At 48.8% G+C, this 21,324-nt stretch overlaps 1 protein-coding gene across 1 annotated transcript in view; it reads right to left on the bottom strand.

Moving 5' to 3' along the window:
- The window catches only part of LOC104617156 (receptor-type tyrosine-protein phosphatase F-like), a gene marked incomplete at both ends in the record, with an annotated part of 65,881 nt that overhangs the window by 6,176 nt on the left and 38,381 nt on the right, over positions 1–21,324 (bottom strand). The window contains 9 exons of the mRNA XM_010282399.1: positions 2,157–2,168; positions 3,042–3,196; positions 6,271–6,483; positions 9,468–9,558; positions 10,263–10,516; positions 16,220–16,317; positions 16,671–16,673; positions 16,960–17,538; positions 19,810–19,927. Coding sequence (XP_010280701.1) covers positions 2,157–2,168; positions 3,042–3,196; positions 6,271–6,483; positions 9,468–9,558; positions 10,263–10,516; positions 16,220–16,317; positions 16,671–16,673; positions 16,960–17,538; positions 19,810–19,927 — 1,523 coding nt within the window. The remainder of the gene's footprint in view (positions 1–2,156; positions 2,169–3,041; positions 3,197–6,270; positions 6,484–9,467; positions 9,559–10,262; positions 10,517–16,219; positions 16,318–16,670; positions 16,674–16,959; positions 17,539–19,809; positions 19,928–21,324) is intronic.

The following is a 21,324-nucleotide window of genomic DNA, read 5'->3' as shown; positions in this document are numbered from 1 at the left end:
CGCTCTTCCATGCCTCCCATTTCCCATCTATGAAACAGGAAGGATCATATATCAGCAATGGCAAAAGTTTGATGAATGAGGCACTTTGAAATGTGGTATCTGCATAATATTTATTAGAGAAAAAGCAGATAGATGCAAGATGTTGTTTCCTCTTACTATTTCCTGTAGTGGAAGGATATGATAAATTTTTTTTTCAAGTATTAGAAATATTTAAATATAGAATGCTGTAATATAATAGTGTAAAGGCTCTTCAGGGTGTGTTTTATTGGGCCATTAATACATGTCTTGAATGGTTGAAGGCACCCAAGGCGTGTATTAATGGAACAATAAAATACACTGTTGTCTCTTCATGCTATATTTATGCCTAGAGCGATGCCACCACCTCAGGCTCTTGCTGGAATTCACAGGCAAAGCAGGGACAGATCCAATCAAAAAGTGGACAAGTGAATATTAAGGAAAATCTAATACTGCAAGAAGGGTTTCTAGCAATTCTTTAAGTCCCACTTCTTGCACTATATTACCAGTATAGTGGATATACCCATGCAGTAGAGAGCAGCGTTGGGCAGGAGCAGGACAGCAGTACTCTCTTCTGAGTCTGTGCTGACCCTGACACATTGCCAATGTGCTGAGTATGCAGCAATACACAGAGACTTTGTCTTTTGGCTACAGCCCCAAAATGGATTTTGCCTGATGGTGAACCCCTCTGCTGATTGATGTTTTCTGGAAGAGAGGGAGCTGCATCACTGCTAGTCTGAATGAATGCTAGTACATTTACCATCCTGCGAATCACAACAGTCAGCCTCTCCTTTCTACCCCCTTGTGAGGCATTTCGAAGCACCCTGAAAGGCTGCCAGCTGCACCTCTGGGTGGTGCTGACCCTGAGCCACGCACGATCAGAAACGCTCTGCACAGGCACAGGGTGCTATCATCACTTCCACGGGGAGTTTTGCATGCTGCACAGGCACTAGTGAGAAGCAATTAGGGAAAATTTAGTGCATAAATCATGAGTGAAACCTGCGTTCCCTCTGTGGCCCTGACCGTGAGTAAGCTCCATCTGCAGCCCCTGGCTGCATCAAACACTGGAGTTGTTCAATGGGGAGGACCAGCTTGTCAGTCTCTGAGTCATCTCAACATCTCAGAAGCCTTCTAGCTGCCTGGACCAAGACAAAAGAGCTCAAGGACTGAAAGCATTGATAGAAAGAAAGGAAAATACATGGCAAACAAATAAAGCAGTGTTTCTCCTATTAGGAGCACAGCAGGATGTGCCATGTGCTACTGTGTACCAGTCCCTGAGCCTTGAGAAAAGTAGCTCAGCTTTTCTGGGGAATGGGCACAGCACATAATTAATGTTTGTCTCTCTCATTAGCCTAGTCAGGGCAATTGCTAAACAAACCTCCAGATCCCAAGGCATCCACTGCTACTCAGCTTCAATTCATTCCCATTGTAGACTAGACACTGGGAATATGCTGCACAGATACCTTCGGGAGAAAAAGCCTCCGAAGAGAAGCTGGACAACAAAAAACTGTAGGATAACACAGCGTCACTCTGAGCATGTGGGTGGTGCTGGAAGGGGATACGCTGCTGCTGCATGCGCTAGGCCACAGCAGGGACATGAATATCAGGTCTGAGAACAGTGGACTGGTGCTGCTCAGACTCCGGGACAAAGCAAAGCTAAGCCAAGCTGGCCACAGTGTCTATGGGGCCCAGGTACAGAAATCCCCCCTGGGGCCATTTTCTCCCCTTAAAGACCAGCAAACACTTTGTTTCTTACAATTGCCTGGTATTCCCTCAAAGCTTCCTCATTACAGACTGCAGAATGCACCTGCATTCTTGACAGAACAGCTCTCAGTCTGAAGGGACTGAGAAGAAGAAACCCCTATAACTCCTGGGGTTGTTGGTTTTTTGTTTTTTAATTTAATTGCAAAAACAATCTGGGAAGTCTTTATGTTGGAACTGTCTCCCTGAGAGCTGTGAGAGGCTGACAACTGCTAGGAGGCTGATACCTTTGAGGAAACAAAGTCTTTCTAAGCCCCTAGGGCTGGCATACCCCATGCTCCCAAAAACAAAGATGCTCCTTAGTAGCTTCAGGCTTGATTTTTAAAAAGGGAAATAGACTTGAAATTTTAGCAAAACAGGAAGATAAAACAGATTCATACCTTTCTTGCTTACTAGATCCAGGGAAGAGCAGAAACAGAAGAAAGGAGATGATCACTGACACAGAAAGGCACTGACTGCACATTGAACAGCAGAGCTCCATTTAATCAGACAACGCCAGCTCCCTTCCCAGTGCTACAGATACATATGTAAATAGAGAGTCCAGGAGGAGCAGAACCTTGGAGCTGAGCTGATAGAGAATGACCTACTGTAATTGAACAGGCTACACGAACACATGCAAATGCAACCTGTGGCTCCTTGGGAGGACTAACAATCATCTCACACTACAGTTACAGCCTTAGCAGGACTGCTCTGCTATGCAAAAGCAGGTGGCTGCTTCAGCAGGGTGCACAGACTGTGGACAGTCCTGATCCTGTAGGCAGGACTGAGAGTCCTCAAGAAGAGAGCTCCTATTCTGATTTCAGCCTGTCCCATTCATGCCCTGTTCTCACCGACAAGACCATGTTCCTCAGTCAACATTCACAGTAGTGGGGGCACCTGCCAGAGATCAAGCAGGCAATTTCCACAGAAAACCCATACTAGAGAAGTGCCCAAGACTGTAAATCCAAGCTGTGAGACCAGAAAGCGGTCAGATTTGCTTTAGGGACAAAGCTGCTCTCCTCTGTCCCACTGCTCATGTGCTTCCAGAATCCACAGCAGCTCTGTGCCCTGGGGCTGATATTAATTACCTACTGCATATCCAGCCCTTCTGCTCTTTTTATAAAGCAGCATTTTGCTTGTGCCAGGTGGAGACCTTCCTCCTCCCCATGACCATCAAGAACTATCTATCAGAGCACCCCATATCTGAAGGCTACAAGGAGGGTCTTGAAGGTGCTACATCCTGTAGTGCTCATAACATAACTGCTACGTCCTGGACTGGATCTCACCTTTTGAAGAGGAGTATAGCAATGACAATGATGATGATTAATATCACGGCCAGGACGGGTCCCATCACCCACAGCATCTCCGGCTCATCCTGCTGCTTCGCTGAAGCCACTTCCATCACAATCTCATCCGAGTAGGGGCTGGCTGCGTATCTCTTCTGAACGGCACCGGCAGGAGAGGGAGAGAAAAGCAAACATCCATTATGCTAAAGCAACAGCTACATCCCTGAAATGCGGAGGTTTCCCCTCGCCTCTGTCTAGCAGGGTATGGTCATGCTTCTCAAACCCCAGCAGCACACCACAGGATCCTCCCTCCCTCGGCATCACCAGCCTCTTCCTGCTGTGAAACATTCCCAGTGCCAGCAACTTCCTGGCTAGCAGACCTGGCCTCGAGGTGCCAAACTGGAGCAGCCCAGCTAAAAGCCACTTGCCAGCCCTGGATTCTCTCTGAGCCAAATCACAAGCTTTTGAATCCCAACCAATTGCACAGTGGGGCTGGCTGATGATTCCTAAGTGGTTTGTAATACCTGCTGTGCTGATATCAACACATCTCTCCAGGACAAGGCTATATTAGGAAAACCCCTGCTGGGCTACGCGGTTTTCTTAAAGGAATGAAATGACAGGAACATTTTCTACCTGATGTCTCAGCCCTGATAAACAGACCTTGGAAAGGGGCTCATGCTTACAGGTTCCTTTCCAGAGACTTCTGCAATCTGGCAGCCCAGTGATTTATAACCCGAAAGGACAGTTTTCTAGTCCCACCAGCAAGACGGGATTAGCAGACACCCAAACCCTTCCTGCAGAAAAATGACACTGCACCTGGCTTGTTCTGCTGCTGCTGCTACGGCTTGTGGAGCGGTGTTGTCCCTTCACAGCTCAGCCTTGCTGGGTCAGAAGGGTTAAGTGCTGCAAAAAGCAATCCTTTCCCCCTGTTAGAGAGGGCCAGAGCTGTATCAGTTCAGTGCCTGTGGCTTTTGAGCAGCACCTGCTACCCGGCATTAGGGAGGCAGAAATGCTCTGCCCCTGCCATTGAAAGGTTCGGTCACTGAAGAGAGGTGCCTGTGGATCTATAAATCGCCTGATTTAAGGTTGAAGTTTAAACACGCACTTCATGTCTGCATGCATGTGAAGAGAAGAAAGGGAAAAATCAAGCATGCTGATGTCACATAAATGCACATCATGATCTCCTCTCACAGGTGCCCTTGATCCCAGCCAGCCTGATTTCAAACATCCATGGAGTACAGAAAATGCTCTTATCTGTGACATCCTTCTGGCAGCATGTGCAGGTGCAGCATCCTAGCTGCTCTCCTCAGACTTATCAGAGGTTAGAGATGCCATTAGCTGGAAGGGGAGCATGGGGGCTGGTTGCTGCTTGAAACCTTTCAGCCCTCCGAGACCCTGTTTCAATGACCCTGAAATAGCTGCTGGCCCCCGGTTCAGCTCTGTTCCTAGAGAAAATCTGCATGGGATCACTACAACCTATTGACCTGTTTCTACGACCCCTTGTCCAGATCTAACAACAGGGCAGGGAGTCAGCAACAGCTCTTTCTGAGCATGGCAGAGACAAGAAGATGTTACATCGGTGGTGAGAGGATGGGGCAGAAGGCCTGGGGCTCCCCTTTGTATGGGCAAGTGGCTACTCTGTGAGGAAGGTGCAAAGGCTTTGCTTGTGACTACCCAGAATGGTCAAGCTGCATGATGGGGGGGAGCATGCTGCTCTGTGCAGCAAGGTAACACGTGTCCATCTCCAAAGCTTTGTGCAAGGGGCAGAGATTCATATTTTTGCAGACACACTTTGGGGATGCCTCCTTCCAAAAGAAGACAGAAGCAGAAGAGATCAGAAGGACTCATTGTCTATCTCAGTGTCATTTCCAAAGGCAGACTGCAAGGTGCAGGTGCTCCTGCTCACAGAGATGGTGTTTCAACCACACTCCCCTTTGCCTTTGAGGAATGGTGATGTTAGCTTACCTGCTGACACTAGAGACACAGCAAGCAATTTAAGAGGAGCTTTGTGGGGGAGATAGTGCACAGCCCTGAACAGAGTGCTTCATGCTTCAAAGGAAAATGGGTGCGACACAGTGGAGGATGCAGGAAGGTGGTCCCTAGGAGCAGGGTGTAATAACTCTGCTGGCTGCTGGCTCACTGCAGGGCTGTGGCAGATCTATGCTACAGAGGAGATGATGATGATAGTCTGGGATCAACTAGTAAAGGTCATCTCTTCTTGACAGGGATTGCCAAGATAGCACATCCCAAGGCCTGTGCCTTACCTTGCAGTTTATCTGTGACTCTCCTTTCCTTACCAGTGTGCTCATCTTGCCACAAGAACACGTGAGCTGGATGAGTAATGAAGAACTTGACCAGCCCTAATGAGCCATTACAAGCAAATGAGGCTGAAGAAGGAAGCCACAGCTTGGAAGCCGACCAAAGGATTCTGTGCATCTCTATTATTTACATTATTTACACACTGGCCGCTGCTACTGCCGCCACCACCACTCACACCCTTCGTGTTTACAGCTGGACGCTGATGCACAGCTCTCGCCGTGCTGCTCCCTGCTTACTGCATCAGCTACTCCCTTCCCCCTCATGTGCCCAGGCCCCGTGTGCATGGCGACACACTGCTGACAAAGGCATGGCCCATTTGCCTCTAGCAAGGACAGGCACAGGGGCAAGAATGCTGCAGGCACATGCACAGCTTTGCCCTGCCGACAACCCATTGTGATGGGAGGTAGGTTTGTTTGCTTCTCCAGACATCATCTGGAGCTGAGATTCTGGCCAGAGAGGGCCCTGTGAAGGCAGGTTTGCAGGGGGAGCATCCTGTTCACTGCAGAGCCTCAGCAGCCACTGTGCAGGGTAGGATTTCACAGGGCCGTTTTCCACAGTCGCTTACTTGAACTAAAACAGAATGAGAACCTATCCCAACCATGTGTCAAGCTCTTCTCTGGGCACAGCCCAGCAAGCCACAACTGAGCTTGTGTAGAACGCATGTGTTGACACTGCCCTCCACTCTCATCTGTTATGTCAAACATACGTGCCATTTCCCTCTAAAAACATCATCTATCAAGTCAACTCCCACAGCTGCCTGAGGCTGTTGAGACCAGCTATGCAGCCTCACTCTCCTCTCTTCAGAGGAAACTCCATCATCCCGGCTCGCAATAATTGTTCACCCTGCCTACACTGAGCCCACCTCAGCTCTGCTAGGACAGACTGTGCCCCCCCAGCAGAAAGTCCTTACCGTGTCTCCATCCTCCAGTGAGGCCAGCACGAAGCAGCGATAGCTCAGGTCTTGAGACAGGGGCTTGTTGTAGAAACCTTTGTAGTTCTTCTCGTCCCCCAGGGTGAAGGTCTCAGGCAGCACATCCACTTGAGCTGCAATGTAGGGCTTGAGTCTGTCTGCTTGGCGTCGCTGGCGCCTGCTCTGATTCCCTTGGCTTATGGCCTCCAGCAGCTGGGGACAAACAAGGTGCATCACTATTGCTTCGCCCAGCGTGACACCGCCTTATGCTGTCACCTTACTGGTTGTAGGACTCAGCAGGGTGGAAGGGAAGGGAAGGGAGGAGAAGATACTGGGTTTGATTTGGATGTGGTAGTACAAAAAACCCAACCCAGCGGGTGTGTTATCTGTTTGGGCATTGCTGGGGCACCTGTCTGCAGACCCTCACTGCAAGCACCTCTTGCCAGGAGCTCAGTTTTGGGAGAGTCCTGAGCCCTGGGATGCTGACGTGGTGAATGTTAGGGCTAAGACAGCCTAGCTGTGCCTGTCACCCCGAGTTAATGCATCCCAATAGGCTGCAAGGGAACTGGGACATGTTCTGAGGCCCAAATATTGGTATGGACAGCAACTCACGCTCTTTATGGACACTGGACGGGAATTACAGCTGACGCTGATGTACAGGGAAAAAACATTTGCTGTGTCTTTCCCTTCTGTCAGTGCTTTGATATTTCACCTGCTGCTGGGTTGCAGGAAGAGCTTTGTGTAAATCACACAGAGTAACAGATTTCATGGGATGTTCAGGCACATTTCATAGTCGGCCACAAATTCATGAAAAAGGATATAAACACACAAAAATTCAATTACACTGCTAAGACAGACTCTCAGACACTTAAAGATGTTTTTCTAATGAATAAAAACAAATACCAGGCTTGGAACAGAAATTCTAATTTAAAATGAAGAAGGAGGCATGAAATACATTTCACACACGAATGTATAAGTGCAGCATTGCCAGGGCAGACAGGGAACGTCAGTGGGGCTGGGGACAGTTATGTGCACACAAAACCATGTTGCTGAGCTGAGCTCACTCCCTCTGAGGAGGAAAAATTGGTTAGGGCACCCTTTGCTCTTTCCCCGCAAGAGTCCATCCTTGCCCTCTTATGAATACTCATACTGGAGCAATTTAGGAAAGCTATAGCTTGTCATTGCAATATCACAAAAAAAAAAAAAAAAAAAAGGATGGAGAAATCTCGGTTTCACAAATATCCTTGTAACTGCAGGGGGAAAAGGCAGAAGGATAGTCTTTGGACTGTGGAATTTGGTCCTTACACACCTCTCTTGTACCTTGGCTGAAATTACAGTTAAGCTCTTTGGGGCAGAAAGCACAGCTGTATGTGCCCGAGACCACAGGGGTCCAGTTGTGATTGAGGTTGCTGGATGCCACTGCCACCTATATATGTAACACACACTGAAAAAGACCGCACCAAAAGAAATGCTAGGCTTGCAAAGTTCAGATCCTGAAAAATCAGAAAATTAATATTGCCTGTGCAAAATTAATTCAGCTGCCTTATGTATGTGTGTTGTGTTACAATCCTTGACTGCATGGTCACAGACTATCTTTTCTGTAACTCCCCTGCTTTGTTCAATACACAGAACAGACAGTGCTTAATCAAAGAGCAGCTATTCCATATTTCGTTTTCTTATTTGCATTATGCAGCCCGAGGCCTTGTTTATTGCTTACTATTCAAATCCAGTCCTGAAAACAAAATTAATAATATCCTCATAGGCTTTTCTATGGTGCCGATCACTACAATATTACAAGTGCTTCACAAACATTAACAATCTTATCTTCCAAACACCCATATGAGGTGAGATGAAAGCGATTATCCTAATTTTACAGATGGAGAACAGAGACGCAGGGACATTAATGTAAAAAATGTCCACTAATTTTGAATGTCAAATTGAAAAGACATCAGCTTGTTTTGTTTTTAAAGAAAACTTAGCTTTCTTGTTTTTTTTATAGCACTGACTGTATCCAGCAGAGCTCCTATTGACTTTCTCTGCAGCTGGGGATGCTTAGTCTCTGCAAATGAGGCTCCAGGATCTCAAACTGAGCACTCCAAAAAACCAGAATGTGCAAGACAGTGGCTGCTAATGAAAATTTTGTTTTAAATCATTTGCCTGGGACTGGGTTAAACAGAGATAGAAACCAGTTCTTTCAATAGCTTTCAACCACCTAAAGCTCAAAACCAAACCATCCTTTCTCATCCTAGTCTTCTATTTCTTGTGACATCTTCCAACTTCTGCAATGCAATGATGCAGGAGACCTACAGATGATCGTTCTCCATCACACAGTTGTGCTTCATGTGCAGAACAAATCCACCGATACACGGCACGAGCTGGGACCCCATGGAAAAGACTGTGCAATCATGTAATGTAATATTAATGATAAGCAAGGGCTGACTTACAGCTTCTAACACTTCGTAATTGCTGAGTGCTTCAAGCTTGCAACTCTGTTCTCTTAATGGACCCTTCTGTGTGATTTCTTGGAATTTTTCCGTATTACTTTGGGGGGGTGTGGTGTGTGTGAGGAAGAAAAAGCCCACAAACTCCTTGTGTAGGACTCTTCTGATGCCTGCAAATGTATTGCGCTACTTGTGTTGGGAGGACTCCTGCACAGCATAAGCTGCATCTTGGGGTGAATGGGCTGGCAAATGCTGAAAGTCTTTAACAAGCAAGCATGAAGGGAGCTTTGCAGGTTTTGTTAGATACTAGAGTGAACTCTTTATCCAAACTGTGGGCTTAGGTCCTATCCAGAGAGGGAAAAGCCTCCTGACAGAACAGCCTAATAAACTGAAAACAATACCTTTCTCTCTTAGTTTGTTTTCAAAATCAGCCTGGTTGCTTCCGCTGAAAAAGGCTGCAAACAGCGTACAACCCGAGACAGGATCTGTCCTGGTCAGAACTCTGAGACACTCAAGTGTGGTCTCCCAATGGGGCACATTTGGGGAGGTGGCTCCTCTCTTGCTTGACTCTAGCCTCCTTCCTACATGCTGTCACTAAGAATGACTCAGTGGGCACCACATGTCCCACAGCCCCCCACCGCTGATGTACGGCCTACCCCTATGTCACTGCACACATGCTGTTGCCAGGAGGCTTGGGCAAAATGTGTGGGCTACCTGGGAGCCACTTCCGTCACAGCAGCTGCTACAGACTCCTACCTGGTCCAGCTCCATCTCATCAGGTGTTCGCCACCGAGCAGTTGGGCTGCTGGCACTCTGATCTGCTGGCACAACCACGATGTAGTACCACCTGGGAAGGAAGGAAAACATAAGCACTGGCCCCTAAGTCATCTCTCTGGCAGGTCACTGTGTAACATGAGCCATATGTGCCATATGCATCCCAAGGACAAACTCCTCCTCTTCCTGCCCTCTAAGCAAAAGGGTTCAGTAAGGAAGAGGCCAGTTTTCCAGCTACACCAGAGAAGAGAATACTCCTGTTAGTGCTCATTAGGTTAATGAAGATCTACAGACTGTGCTCCAGAGGGTGGTGTAGGAGCTGTGAGAAGGACATTTATATAATCAGATTGTAGCAAGCGCCCTGGGGGAACTGTGCTACAGCACAAGGATACCACAGTAACGAATGAGACTTCTACAAACTCGCTTTTTTAATCTCCTTGAGGCTTTAGGCATTATTTATTTAAAGGATATTATACAGTGTCAGAGAAAGTCCCTCCTGATCCTCAACTGTGTTTCTGTGGGTAGCATCTGGAGTATATCCACCAGGGTGAGGGCAAACTGTCAGAGAATTGTCTTAATTTTATTGCACATAAATATTTGCCCAGAAGAGCCAGCAGTGTGATCCCATGTTACAGGTAAATGCCTGGCTCTGTATCACTGCATGTTCACAAATTCACTCCCAGGTTACAAAATCCATGGGCTGGCAGAGGTCTGCCCTGCCTTTTTCTTCATCTCTAGCCCCCCACCCTGCCTTCTCCACCCAGGCACAGCACCTACCTAACTGGCACAGTGGTCTGGACTTTGGGAAGGGTGAGCGTGAATTTTCCTTCCTGTATGTACTTGTTCGTGGCGATGGGTTTGCTTTGCAAGACATCAGGAGCGGTGCGGATTGAGACGAGGTGCTGGAGCCCCCCAGCACTGCTCCCGCGGTTCATTAGCACAAAAGAATAGTCTGTGTCTGGCTGGAGGTCACTTATGAGTTTCTTCATCGAGTGGCCGTCCACCTCCACACTCTGGCTATTGTACAGAATCTGAAACGGGAAAAGGACACGCTTATGCAGCCGACAGCTGCTGATGAAAACTCACACTCAAAATAGCAGCGTTAGAGACAACAATTTGGCTTTGGGCCCTCCCTCAGGTGGTTCAGCTACTGTGCACTTTGTAAACAGCCATAAATCTTTAGTTAAAGAAGAGCAACCCCCAGCACAGGGTTGAATCGTGCTCCCTGTGCTTTGCAGCGATGGAGCAGAGAGGGTCATCTCAGCAAAGCCCGAGTGGCCGGTGCCAGTGGTGAGGCTGGTGGTGCTACACGTGCTGCTTTTCAGTGCCAGTTGCGGGGAGGAATCCAGATGGCTGTGCTTTGCCCTTGCGTGGAGATGAATGGGTCTTTCTTTCTTGTCTCATGAGGCTACAACACACAATATGCTTTTGCTGTAAAATCCCGTCTGCTTGAAATTGGTGTCACTCCCGTGTCTACCAGCTGACGCCTGATCGAATGGTTAATGCAGAGCGTTCCCCTCCCAGCAAAGTGACCGAGGGGGTGTTACGTACGATCTGACAAATCCTGTGCAGGGCTCACAAATTGGTACCCGAAACAGCAGCTCTGCAGGTGTGACACCCTGTTGCCATGACAACAGATGCTGGTGCCACACCAGCCGCGGGCAGGAGATCGGCGCTGCTTTTCCCTGCTGCGCTTGCAGCGAGGGGCTGCTGGGCTGGGCAGGGCAGAGCCGCTGGTGGCCCCAGGGCAGTAGGCAGCCTCTACACACTGCTTCCCACCCTTGGGTGCACCAACAGTGCCCTGTTGCAGATATGCAGGACCCCCGTCTCCCCTGGGGCACAGCAGCCATGGGCACTGCTCTATCAGCTGCACCAAACAGCCCGTCTGCCCTGGGAACCTTGATCCCGGTCTTGCTGGAACAACCCCTGTACCCTGAAACCCTGGGTGCTGCCTCTGCAAAGCCAGAAACTCAAATGGTTCCTGGAGACAGAGAGAAATGGGGTGTAGAGAACTGGAGAAATCAGAGGTTGTGCCCCAGCTGTGACAAACCAGCATGTTTCCTTCCACTGGGTGACCATCCGGCATGGCAGGGGAATGCTGGATTCCTGATAGTGCTGCAGAGACACAGCATGTCAGAAACTGGCAATGGCAGAGCTGGAGCATGTTAAACCATGGCAGCTATTACATGCCACAGGCAGAGACCACACAGTAAAATGTGCTCTTTCCAACAGCAGCCTTGAGAGAGAGAAGACAGCTCTGTGGAAGAAAAATTACTTAAGGTAAACCAGATTTTTCACCAGCTGAGCCCACTATTCAGGCTGACACAGGCAGCAAGGGAGGGACCAAACTTTCTCTCCAAGTCACCTTTTTAGCAGGTGGCAGAATCTGCAGAAAGCGGCTGGCTCTCTGGGACATGGGCACCTGATTTAGCACCATTCTAATATTTAGTGCTGGAGCTGGGAGGAGCGGGGAGGCCCTGGAGAGAGATCTGAAGGACAGCAGAGCACAGGGACCAGGCTAGGCCTGGAATTTGCAGACCTGCTTTTGTGTTATCCAAACAGCAGTACCCACAGCACACTTCAAATCCTCATCAGGTAACTTTGCATGGAGGTTGGGATAGGAAAAAAACCCCAGCTTTTTTGCTGCTGAGAAGAGACTCCCAACGGGTAGCAGAGCAGCAGTGAGAAGCCAGCAATGAAGGAGAGATGCAATCAATCTCGTTTGTTGACATGCTTGAATCTTCAGGGATGAACTGCAAAACTAAGTATCAAGTACTAAAATAACAGAGGTTTACAGGGACAAAGCCCCTGCTGGCTGTCCCATGTGCAGGAAAGGCTGTCAAAGGTAGGATGGCTGGTTGCTCCTCTTAAGATACTTTCTCCTGGGCTTTAATCCCTTTCTCCAAAGACATGTACATCAGATGGGTGCTAAAGTGAGTGAAAAAGGTAAAATGAAGAAATGCTTCTTACAAGTGCTGGAATATCAGATGTTTTGTTGTGTCCTGGGGGAGCAGCGGGACCTCACTTCATGTGCTCCAACACAAATTTGAACAAAACCAAACCAAACTTCCAACATGAAAAGCTATGCTGGAAGGATGCAAAGCCCACAAAGAATTCCGTTGCCTCTCAGATGAGATTTCTCGTTATGAATTCTTCCCTCATAAAGGTATCACCAACTGCTTCTGCATTGCTCTAGGGAAGACACCCACCCACCAACTGCCTACACGTGAGGCATCTGCTGGGGACATGGCTGTTCTCCTGGAGCAAGACGAGGCAGAAGAGATGGTCAGGAGCTTCAGTTCAGAGTTTCCCAGCTTGCCCTGCACTGGAACTGGCCAGGACACAGTCTCCGTTTCAGTCCTGATGCCAGATGATGATTTTTAATGCCATGCACATAAATGTCTGTCCAAAGACAGTGCAATTGGCGTTTGCAATGCTTTCCTGAAGCATTCTCTGCCATCCCCCCTTTTCACAGTTGCTGGAGCAGTTCTACATTCCTTTACTTGGCATAACACATTGTCTTCTCAAATGTTGTGCACCATTAGTTAAGGCCTCTGCACAAACCGAATGCCATTTAGAGGTTGCATCATCGCCCACTGGTAACTACTTAAGTCAGTAGCAAATTTGGCCCAAGGGCTCTGAACTGCCAAACACTGCTGACTAGCCCATGGATTGCTCTAAAATGTCATTTGTGCCGCTCTTACCCACAAGAGAAGATTTGCAAAGCTAGGTAGGCCCAAATGTCACTGATGAAGGTCTGCTGCTTGATTTCAAGGCAGTAAAGAATGTATTGAACTAAAAGATGAAAAGACACGTAGTGTACAACACTGGAAAAGATAATGACACGATGGAGAAGTAGATTAGGTCGCCTTTTTTGTGGGCAGGAGTAGTTACTACATTCCATGGGGGACACTGTGAGAAAGCACTGCCCAGCATTCTCAGGGGTTATTTCCAAACCTGTATCATAATAATTTTCAAAAGGTGCTGTTCCTTCTCCCCGTTTGTAAAATACCTTGTGACACTACTTTTAGCCAATATATCCTCTGTCCTGCTCTTAAGTTGAAGAATGTGTCTCAGGAAAGTGCAGTTTCCCCAAGGAGAAGGTTGTATCTATCTTGCACTTTCCATGAAAGCTCCAGAACAGCGTTCTGCAAGCACATTGAAATAGAAAAGGAATAGTGCCTCTGCTCCATCACAGCTGCTGGGCAACATTTTTACACGGAATTTACCTCCTGGACCAGAAGCAGCTGTGAAAATTCCCCAAAGAGAACTCAAACCTTCACTATTGATTTGGTAGCAATGAAAATTCCTCAGGTCTCAGTTCATCCCCTATAAAAAAAAAGCACACCAGTCCTGCCTGCGCCTCACTATTCCTTGTCAGAACAATATCTACTTTAATTAAATCTGTTAAAGTAGAATATGACACCCTTTGGGACATAGATTTAGCATGAGACTGTTTATCAAGTGTAGATAATACTAATTGTTCCCATGGAGATTTATCTGCTATGCTAGTTACAGTATTAGGCTCTGGCCTCGGCATCCCATGTGCCTGAATTAGAGGAGAGAGGTGAGCCTTGTTTATAAAAATACAAAATCCTGAAGGTTAAGGATTTGTTTCAAGTGGCACAATCAACGACCTGGAGCTGACCCTCTTAGCTCCTGGCCTTGACTCATGTGTGTCTGCAAGTCTGGGAATATTAATAGAAGGAAGATGCTATTAGAGAAATATCCTTGTAACACTCTGGTTTGCATGACTGCTCTTCAGTTAGCAAGTGGCTAATGCCATCTGCTCCTGTGTCATCTGAGGGTTAACCCACAGCAGGGGCAGACCCTGAGTCACCATCTGTGTAAGCAATTGAAGCTATGAGGCCGAGACAACGCATCAGCATTATGTCCTTGGCTCCTGGCTACCTCCAACCACTCCACCATCCTTATGTGGTAGTAATGCTCCAAAGGTCACACTGTCCCTTTCTAGCACTGTGCTGTCAGAGAGAGATGTCGGCTTTATGCCACAAGAATAAGGCAAGATGAAGCAGACTGGTTCTTCAGCAGAGTGCAAAGTAACAGAACTCTGTGAAGTTCCTTGCAGCCAGATATCTGATCCTAATGCATCCTACATCTGGAAAAGCTTTGAATACCACCAGGTCTTCACAAAAGCCTTGTCTGCTTCGGCTAAACTCTGCACGTTAACAAGTGCCTACTATTGATCATGGTAATTCAGCTTCAGGATTTAAACAAGGAGAGTTAGTGACAAGGAACGGGAGGTGCTCACACACTTTGATGAGCATGCAGTTCAAGACCTTCCCCTCATTCCCCTGGCCATGGATCCCTCACAGCTCATGCACGCCTTGCATTTGCTCTTTAGGCACAGCATGGCAGGGTGCATGTGCAAGAAGGAAGGGAACTCATGTTGCTCCCCTGGCCACCTTTGCAGAGGAGTAGATAGCTGCTAAGACGGTGGAAGATTATCTTTGGCGATGGGACATGTTGGTCTTGTTTCTTAAGGGAGAGAAACAGCACTGAAATCTGCAGAAATTTCCACCACACTCTCGTCTTTTACTCACATCAGTGATCCACACTGGGGGACACACAAGAGTAGGAAGACATCGGGTCATCAGTGTTGTCTGCAGCCTGGTGGATGACACTACATCCAGAACTTGGCTGGAGAAAAGCGAGCAGTTCCCTCTGCACTGACACATCTTGTGCTGCTCACACCTGTAACACCTTCTGGAAGGGTGATGATGTTTCTCTTCTTTACTCCCCGAGATTATCTATCTGCCCTGATGCTCTGAAGTAAACTCATAAAGGCAATCCAGACATTTGAGACAGGACACATTGCAGAAGCTGTCATTCTTAGTTTGATTCACTGGCTCGTTTTCAGACCACTTTGTCCTGGTGATCTCTTGTGATTAAATCATCTTTATAACGTTTCACACTTCAATTCTGAGTCAGGCAACAAGACAAGCTTGTGTAACCACTGTCACAGTGCTGCAATGGCCAGCCTGACCAGTGGGCCCCAGCTGAGTGATACCAGGTAACAAGACACTTGAGAAAGCTGATGGAGGAGTGAAGCACTGATTGGGACTGCGTGAACGACCATCACAACTGCTCATGAGAAAAGCATCAATGATTTGGGGTGCCAGACTGGTTTCCATTTCCCTTTGAAAAGGCAAGTAATACAGGGGCACTATCAGGGGAGGACTGGGTACTTAGCAGAAGTTGCTATGGTCAAGATGGGTTTCTAGGTGGATGGTGAGAAGCCAGAAATACATATTACGATACCGGAGTCTTCCCCATTCTCTGACTGCCTCTGCCCAGCAGATGCCTTCACTGCCTGGTGTTTCCTGTTGGTGTGCTTCAGCCAACATTATTCACTCCTGTTTTATTACCATGAGCCAATTGCTTACTGGCTATGCCACAACTGATCAAACCAGAAAGAAATCAACAAAACTACACTTTCTGGCCTAAGAAGAGTGAGAGGAGGGAAAGCAAGCAGTGTGCTCTACTGTGTGCCATGGTTCATGTGCAGGTGCTCGAAAGCAAGAGTGGCTACCTAACCTGGGCTTGGAGATCTGAGCTCCAGAAGACCCCAGACCAGTGAGCAGTGTGACTCTGCTCTCCTTGTCTCTCATCTGATGGCCTGACAACATCATGTGGCAGGGCAAGATGCTGCTTTCCACTCTCCTGCTCACTGCCATAGGTGGAGCTCCCTGTCCTCTGCATCCCACCCTTACCTTAAAAGGCACTGCAGATTTATAGGAGTCAGGCACTTCCCAGCTCAGCAACACAGACGTTTTCATGACGGCATTGACACGGAAGTTCTTAGCAAACACTGAAATGAAACACAAGATATTTGAGCACTGCAAGGCCAAGTCAGGAGGGAGCCAGGCAGCAGCTCGGCTCCAAGTCTCTCTTTGTCTAACTCAGCAGCAGAGGTCAAAGAGTTCAGCTACAGCAGAGAAGTGAGAGATGAGGAGAAAAGAGCAGCAGCCTTTTACCAAGTCTCCAGTCTCCACTGCAGTTTCGCTTTTTGACTATACTTTCCTGCATTACAGAAAGGAAATTGTAGGCTGAACTGTAGCCTTCCTCTCTTCCCACCTCCACTCACACTCTCTTGGCACTTTGCCATGATCAAAGAACAGTGGTGCTCAGGTACTGGATCTGCAGACGATCCTACCAAGCCACCTGCTCCAGTTCAAGCAAAAGCCTTTCACGTACAGATAAAATAGCAAAGTGTACCTGTGGAGCGACAAAGGCAATTAAGCTACCACCAATGCCCCTCTCCCCACAGAAGGCAACTTTAAGGAAACTTTCGTTGAGCCTCCCCTTGCCAAACTGCATTTTAGAACAGGGAGCCACACAGTACCTGATCTCGTTAGTCAGAGCAAAGGGAAGCGTAGCCTCACGAACCGAAGCAAAGGTCCCTGTCCTGGAGGCAGAGCTTCCTGTTAGGGCTTTTTAGAGGGGCACTTACCTTGTTCAACAGGCATAGTCCGGGACTGGATGCTGGGGCTGAGCGGCCCAACACCCTTATTGGTGCGGGCCCTCACTTTGATGTCATAAGTGGTATCGGGCTTCAAATTCATCAAAGTGATACTTGTGTCCTTGGTGATGTTAACCAGGTCCTGCTGGCTATTTATGTCCCTGTATACCACTGTGTAGTTGACGATCTTGCCATTTCTTTCTGCCAAGACCGGTGGGTCCCATGCAACTTCTGTGGTGGAAGTGGTGAGACCCACCACACGCAGGTTCTGCGGGAAGCCACTTGGCACATCTTCTGCAGTAGTGATCTCCTTCTCAAACTCCTCTCCTGGACCAGCTCTGTTCTTGGCAGATAATTTGAAGAGGTATGTGGCCCCCTTGTGCAGGTTGGTCACAGTGTAGTGATGGTCTCTCTTCCCGAAGTCTATTGTGTTCATCTTTTCCTCATCAAGACGTCTGTACTGCAGCCGGTAACCCAGCAGCTCCCCTACCATCTCCTTGGGTGGGTGCCACTGGATGAGGGCTGTGTTCATGGCTGTCGTGCTAATCATCATGGTGGGCTTCCCCGGGACTGCAACATAAACACACAATGACCATCTATAGCCTGGGAGGAGGGGAAGGAAGGACCGCTTCTGTGCTGCTCAGTCCGTGAGGATTGAGGAAAGTGGGAAAGTTCAGACAACAGGGTGAAGAGGATGACAGACAATTCACATGGACAGAGGCAGACCGACCCTAATCCGGTGGTGAGGGAAGCTGGAGCCAGCCAGCTTTTGGCCGCCATTTTCCCATGTGCTTCCATCTAAGCAGGCAATAAATTCAGCCATATCCAGCCCCAAAATTCATCCCCTTTTACAGGAAAGGTTTAAGGTACCTCAAAGCATCATATTTATCTCAGAGAAGATCTGAATCCTGTCCTCCCAATCAATGGTCTTCAGACACTCCAGCTAGTGCACAGCACCAGGCCACGCTGGCCCTGGTGCACTGTACCAAAACAGACACACAGAAGCCCATGTCCAGCGCCCTGATCTGTCTGGAGGCAGACAAATTTCATCCTGAAACCTTGCAGTTTTACCATCTGCAGAGGCAGCGAGCAGAGCTGGGTGGGCTGTTTGCCATCAGAATACATTTTGGTTTAGCTGATGAGCAGATTCATGATGTCAGTATCGATGTGAGAGGTGAACACAAGTGTTCCACAGGATTTTTGCTTATGCTGCACAAGTCAAGGGGTGTTGCCGTCACTGGTTAGGAACTGATGGCTTTAAATTGATGGTTTAATACCTTGATCTCCTTCAGTTAAAAAAAGGATGCGTCTTCACTTCACATCAGCTCAGATTTGTAAACAAATCAACTGATAGGGAAGATACTCAGAATCAAAGGGATGCGGCCATTGATACGAAAATGAAAATGGGACTGTAGCCAAATCTAGTTAAATATCCTTGCACAGTTTTGAAACGTACAAGCCCACTGATGAGCACAAGAGAAAAAAGTATTTGACAGAATTATGCCCCAATTTTGCCATCAGAGGGCGATACCAACACTCCCCTTTCAGGTCAAACCTGCAGATGAGCCTGTACAGAGGCAGCTCTGGGGCTGGTTTTGTAGGTATTTAAGACATACAGTTACATTTCCACTGCCAGTGCCATCCTCCTTTGCACTCATAGTACAACGTCTAACAGCAGTTAGTATTAAGGGACACGTTATTTTCAAAGCTGATTCCAAATATTAACTTTAGATGTGCATCATAACATGGGAAGACCCACTGTGGTTTACAGTGCAACACGGGGATGTTTAGGAAGCTTTTCCTGTTTATAGGACAGCTGCAGCAATTTGATGAACAGAGCATACATCATGGCGAGGCACAAGGGAGACAGCATTTGAGACTGTGACAGTGGAAACTACCTCTGGAGCTCCCCAATATGAAGCGCGGAGGAGATGGCAAGCTGTTCCTTGTTTAAAAGCACCAGGAACAAACGCTCTCAGTTTGCACAAGCTGCATTCCCATAATAACAAGTGGTAAATACTGTTCCTGTGGCTGGTGTGAGGAAGCAGCAGGATTATCAGTTGTAGGGCAGGTCTAGTGAGTGGAAATTGAGGACAAGACAATGTCAACTAGTTGGTGCCACCGCCAAAGGCAAGCTTGTCTGCATCCGGAGGAAAGCACCTGATGAACTCCTGGGTGCCCCTGCTCCAGGCCGAGGCTCCTGTGTTGCACTAGGCACAGGGTACAAGTCTCTACTCAGACAGCAGAACCGAACTGGCTGGGATCACCAGGACCTAGAAGTTGTGTCCGCAGCACTCCTATGGCAGGATTTGTTGCATTCCAGATTTTACCATGGCTCTAGGAGCAGCCAGGCTCAGCTATGTAAGCCTGGGGAGGCAGCAGTAGCAATAGGCATGGGTGAGCCGAGAAGCACCTCTGAGGAGCCCTCTGTGCCAGGGGCCATCCCAGGCGGCAGTGCAGTCACTGCAGGAAGCAAGAAATAGCACTTGCCTACGGGAACGTGAGGACAGGCCATGACTCCAAAGCTGAGGGAGGACCTGGACTTCCAGGCTTCCTCTTCCCTGGTCTCTGGACTACGCAGATGAGCTCAGACCCATGAGTTTCACTGTGCTCTCACAGTCCCTGGCAGTGTCTGTCCAGCTGTGTGCTGCACTTGGCTCAGGTGATCCAGTGGCAAAGCCTGTAAGTAGGGGCTGGAGATCACAAGAGTATGTACCTCTGCAGCATCTCCAGCCCTCTCGCTTCCTCCTGCACAGGTGCCTTGGCCATACTCCCCATGCACCTCTTGTGAGGTTTTACCACCACCCCTACAAGGCTGTGATATCTGCTGCCCACACTCACCTGCCCCTGTGGTGGTGATGACTTTTGGCTTGCTGCGGGCACCATCTCCTTTGGTGGTGTAGGCAGCGACTGTGACAGAGTAGGTGGTTTCCGGCAGCAGGCCTCCAATGACTGTCTCCTGGGAGCACATCCATGAGGTGGAGAAGAGGCAAATGAGAAGAGCAAATACTTGTTACTGGAGTGAGCAAAGGAGGGCACTGGGGTCAGCATCTCCAACACCAACACACTGACACACTCACTGGCTCACACTCATAGACTGCACCCAAGCACACACGTCTCGCACAGAGCCAGCAAACAACAATCACTGCTGCTCCAACACTCACCTGCCTGGTTTCAATCCCTGCCTCTAACACTTGGCTGTCCTAGGGACCCACCAGCAACCTGTGTCAGTGGCTGCATGCTCCCACGGCCTCTGCCAAGAGGGAGATCTGCTCCAAAGATGGTCCTGTCTCAAGCCAGAGACACTCTGCCACAGCAAGCCTGAGAGTAAGAGTACTGTGGAGCTGTGAACCAGAGCAAAAGCCAGTTCAGCTGGCTGCGGAAACCTCTTGGGGGCTAATTTGGGGATTTTTAAAGTTGCCTCTTGCAGCAGAGCCGCGGGGAGCACAGAGAGGCAACACAGGCAGCAGCATGGCCACACCGGGCGGGGGGCCCCAGGCGAGGAGCACCTGCAGTGCTGCAGCACCGAGTTCACCCTCCCTGCCAGACACGGCGTTGTAAGGATGGGATGGGGTCAGCACAAGGCGTTGGCAAGATCTGGAGGGAAAACCCTGCACCATGGGAGGTCTGGGAGGAGGGCGAACTCGGCAGGGTGCTAGCACCCTTGCATGCTCTGGCTTCCTCTGGGCAGAAGGAGGGCATGGCTCCACACTTCAATTTGAGATCAAAGAGGGGAGCACTGCTCCTCCCTCCTGGCCTGCAGTAGCAACGTGACTTGTGCCAAGCCTGGCTGGCCAGGATTGCAAAGGAGCAAGCACAGCGAGCTCAGCAGCTCCCAGCAGCTCTCTGCGAGCTCAGAGCAGGCCTCCCTGAACTGTGTTCAACTGCGGGTGCTGTGAAAAGGACCAAGGCCATTAGCACTAATAACCGAACAGGTCAGGGAACAAGAGACAACTGGGCTGGATCGAGAGCTGCGGGAGCTTTTGGGAAGGAGGCAGAGGCTCTGAATTGGTCATTTACCCTTCCAGACAAGGAGGAGAACAGAGATGGAGAGGGTTAAGCTTGAGTCACTGAGGACAGACAGCATGAGCACTGTTACAGACTGCTCCAGGAGTCCAATATCTGCCTGGGGGATCCTTGCCAGCTTTGGGGGTTTAAAGGGCACCTGCAGTTGCTCTCAGAGCATAGCCAGTCTCCCGTCACTCATTCGCGCTAACATGCACGCTATTAAACCTGCTGATTTCCAGTCAGCGCTGCTGGTTCAGGTTACCTGCCCAGACTTACTCATCAAAACCACCGTGTTACCATCGCGGAACCAGCCAGCCCATAGAAAAATCAACAAGCACCAACAAGAAC

Source organism: Phaethon lepturus, unplaced genomic scaffold (assembly GCF_000687285.1).
Source record: "Phaethon lepturus isolate BGI_N335 unplaced genomic scaffold, ASM68728v1 scaffold18082, whole genome shotgun sequence".
NCBI classification, from domain to species: domain Eukaryota; kingdom Metazoa; phylum Chordata; class Aves; order Phaethontiformes; family Phaethontidae; genus Phaethon; species Phaethon lepturus.
Note: the sequence above shows the minus strand (reverse complement) of the source record. Positions and strands in the feature narration are given on the sequence as shown.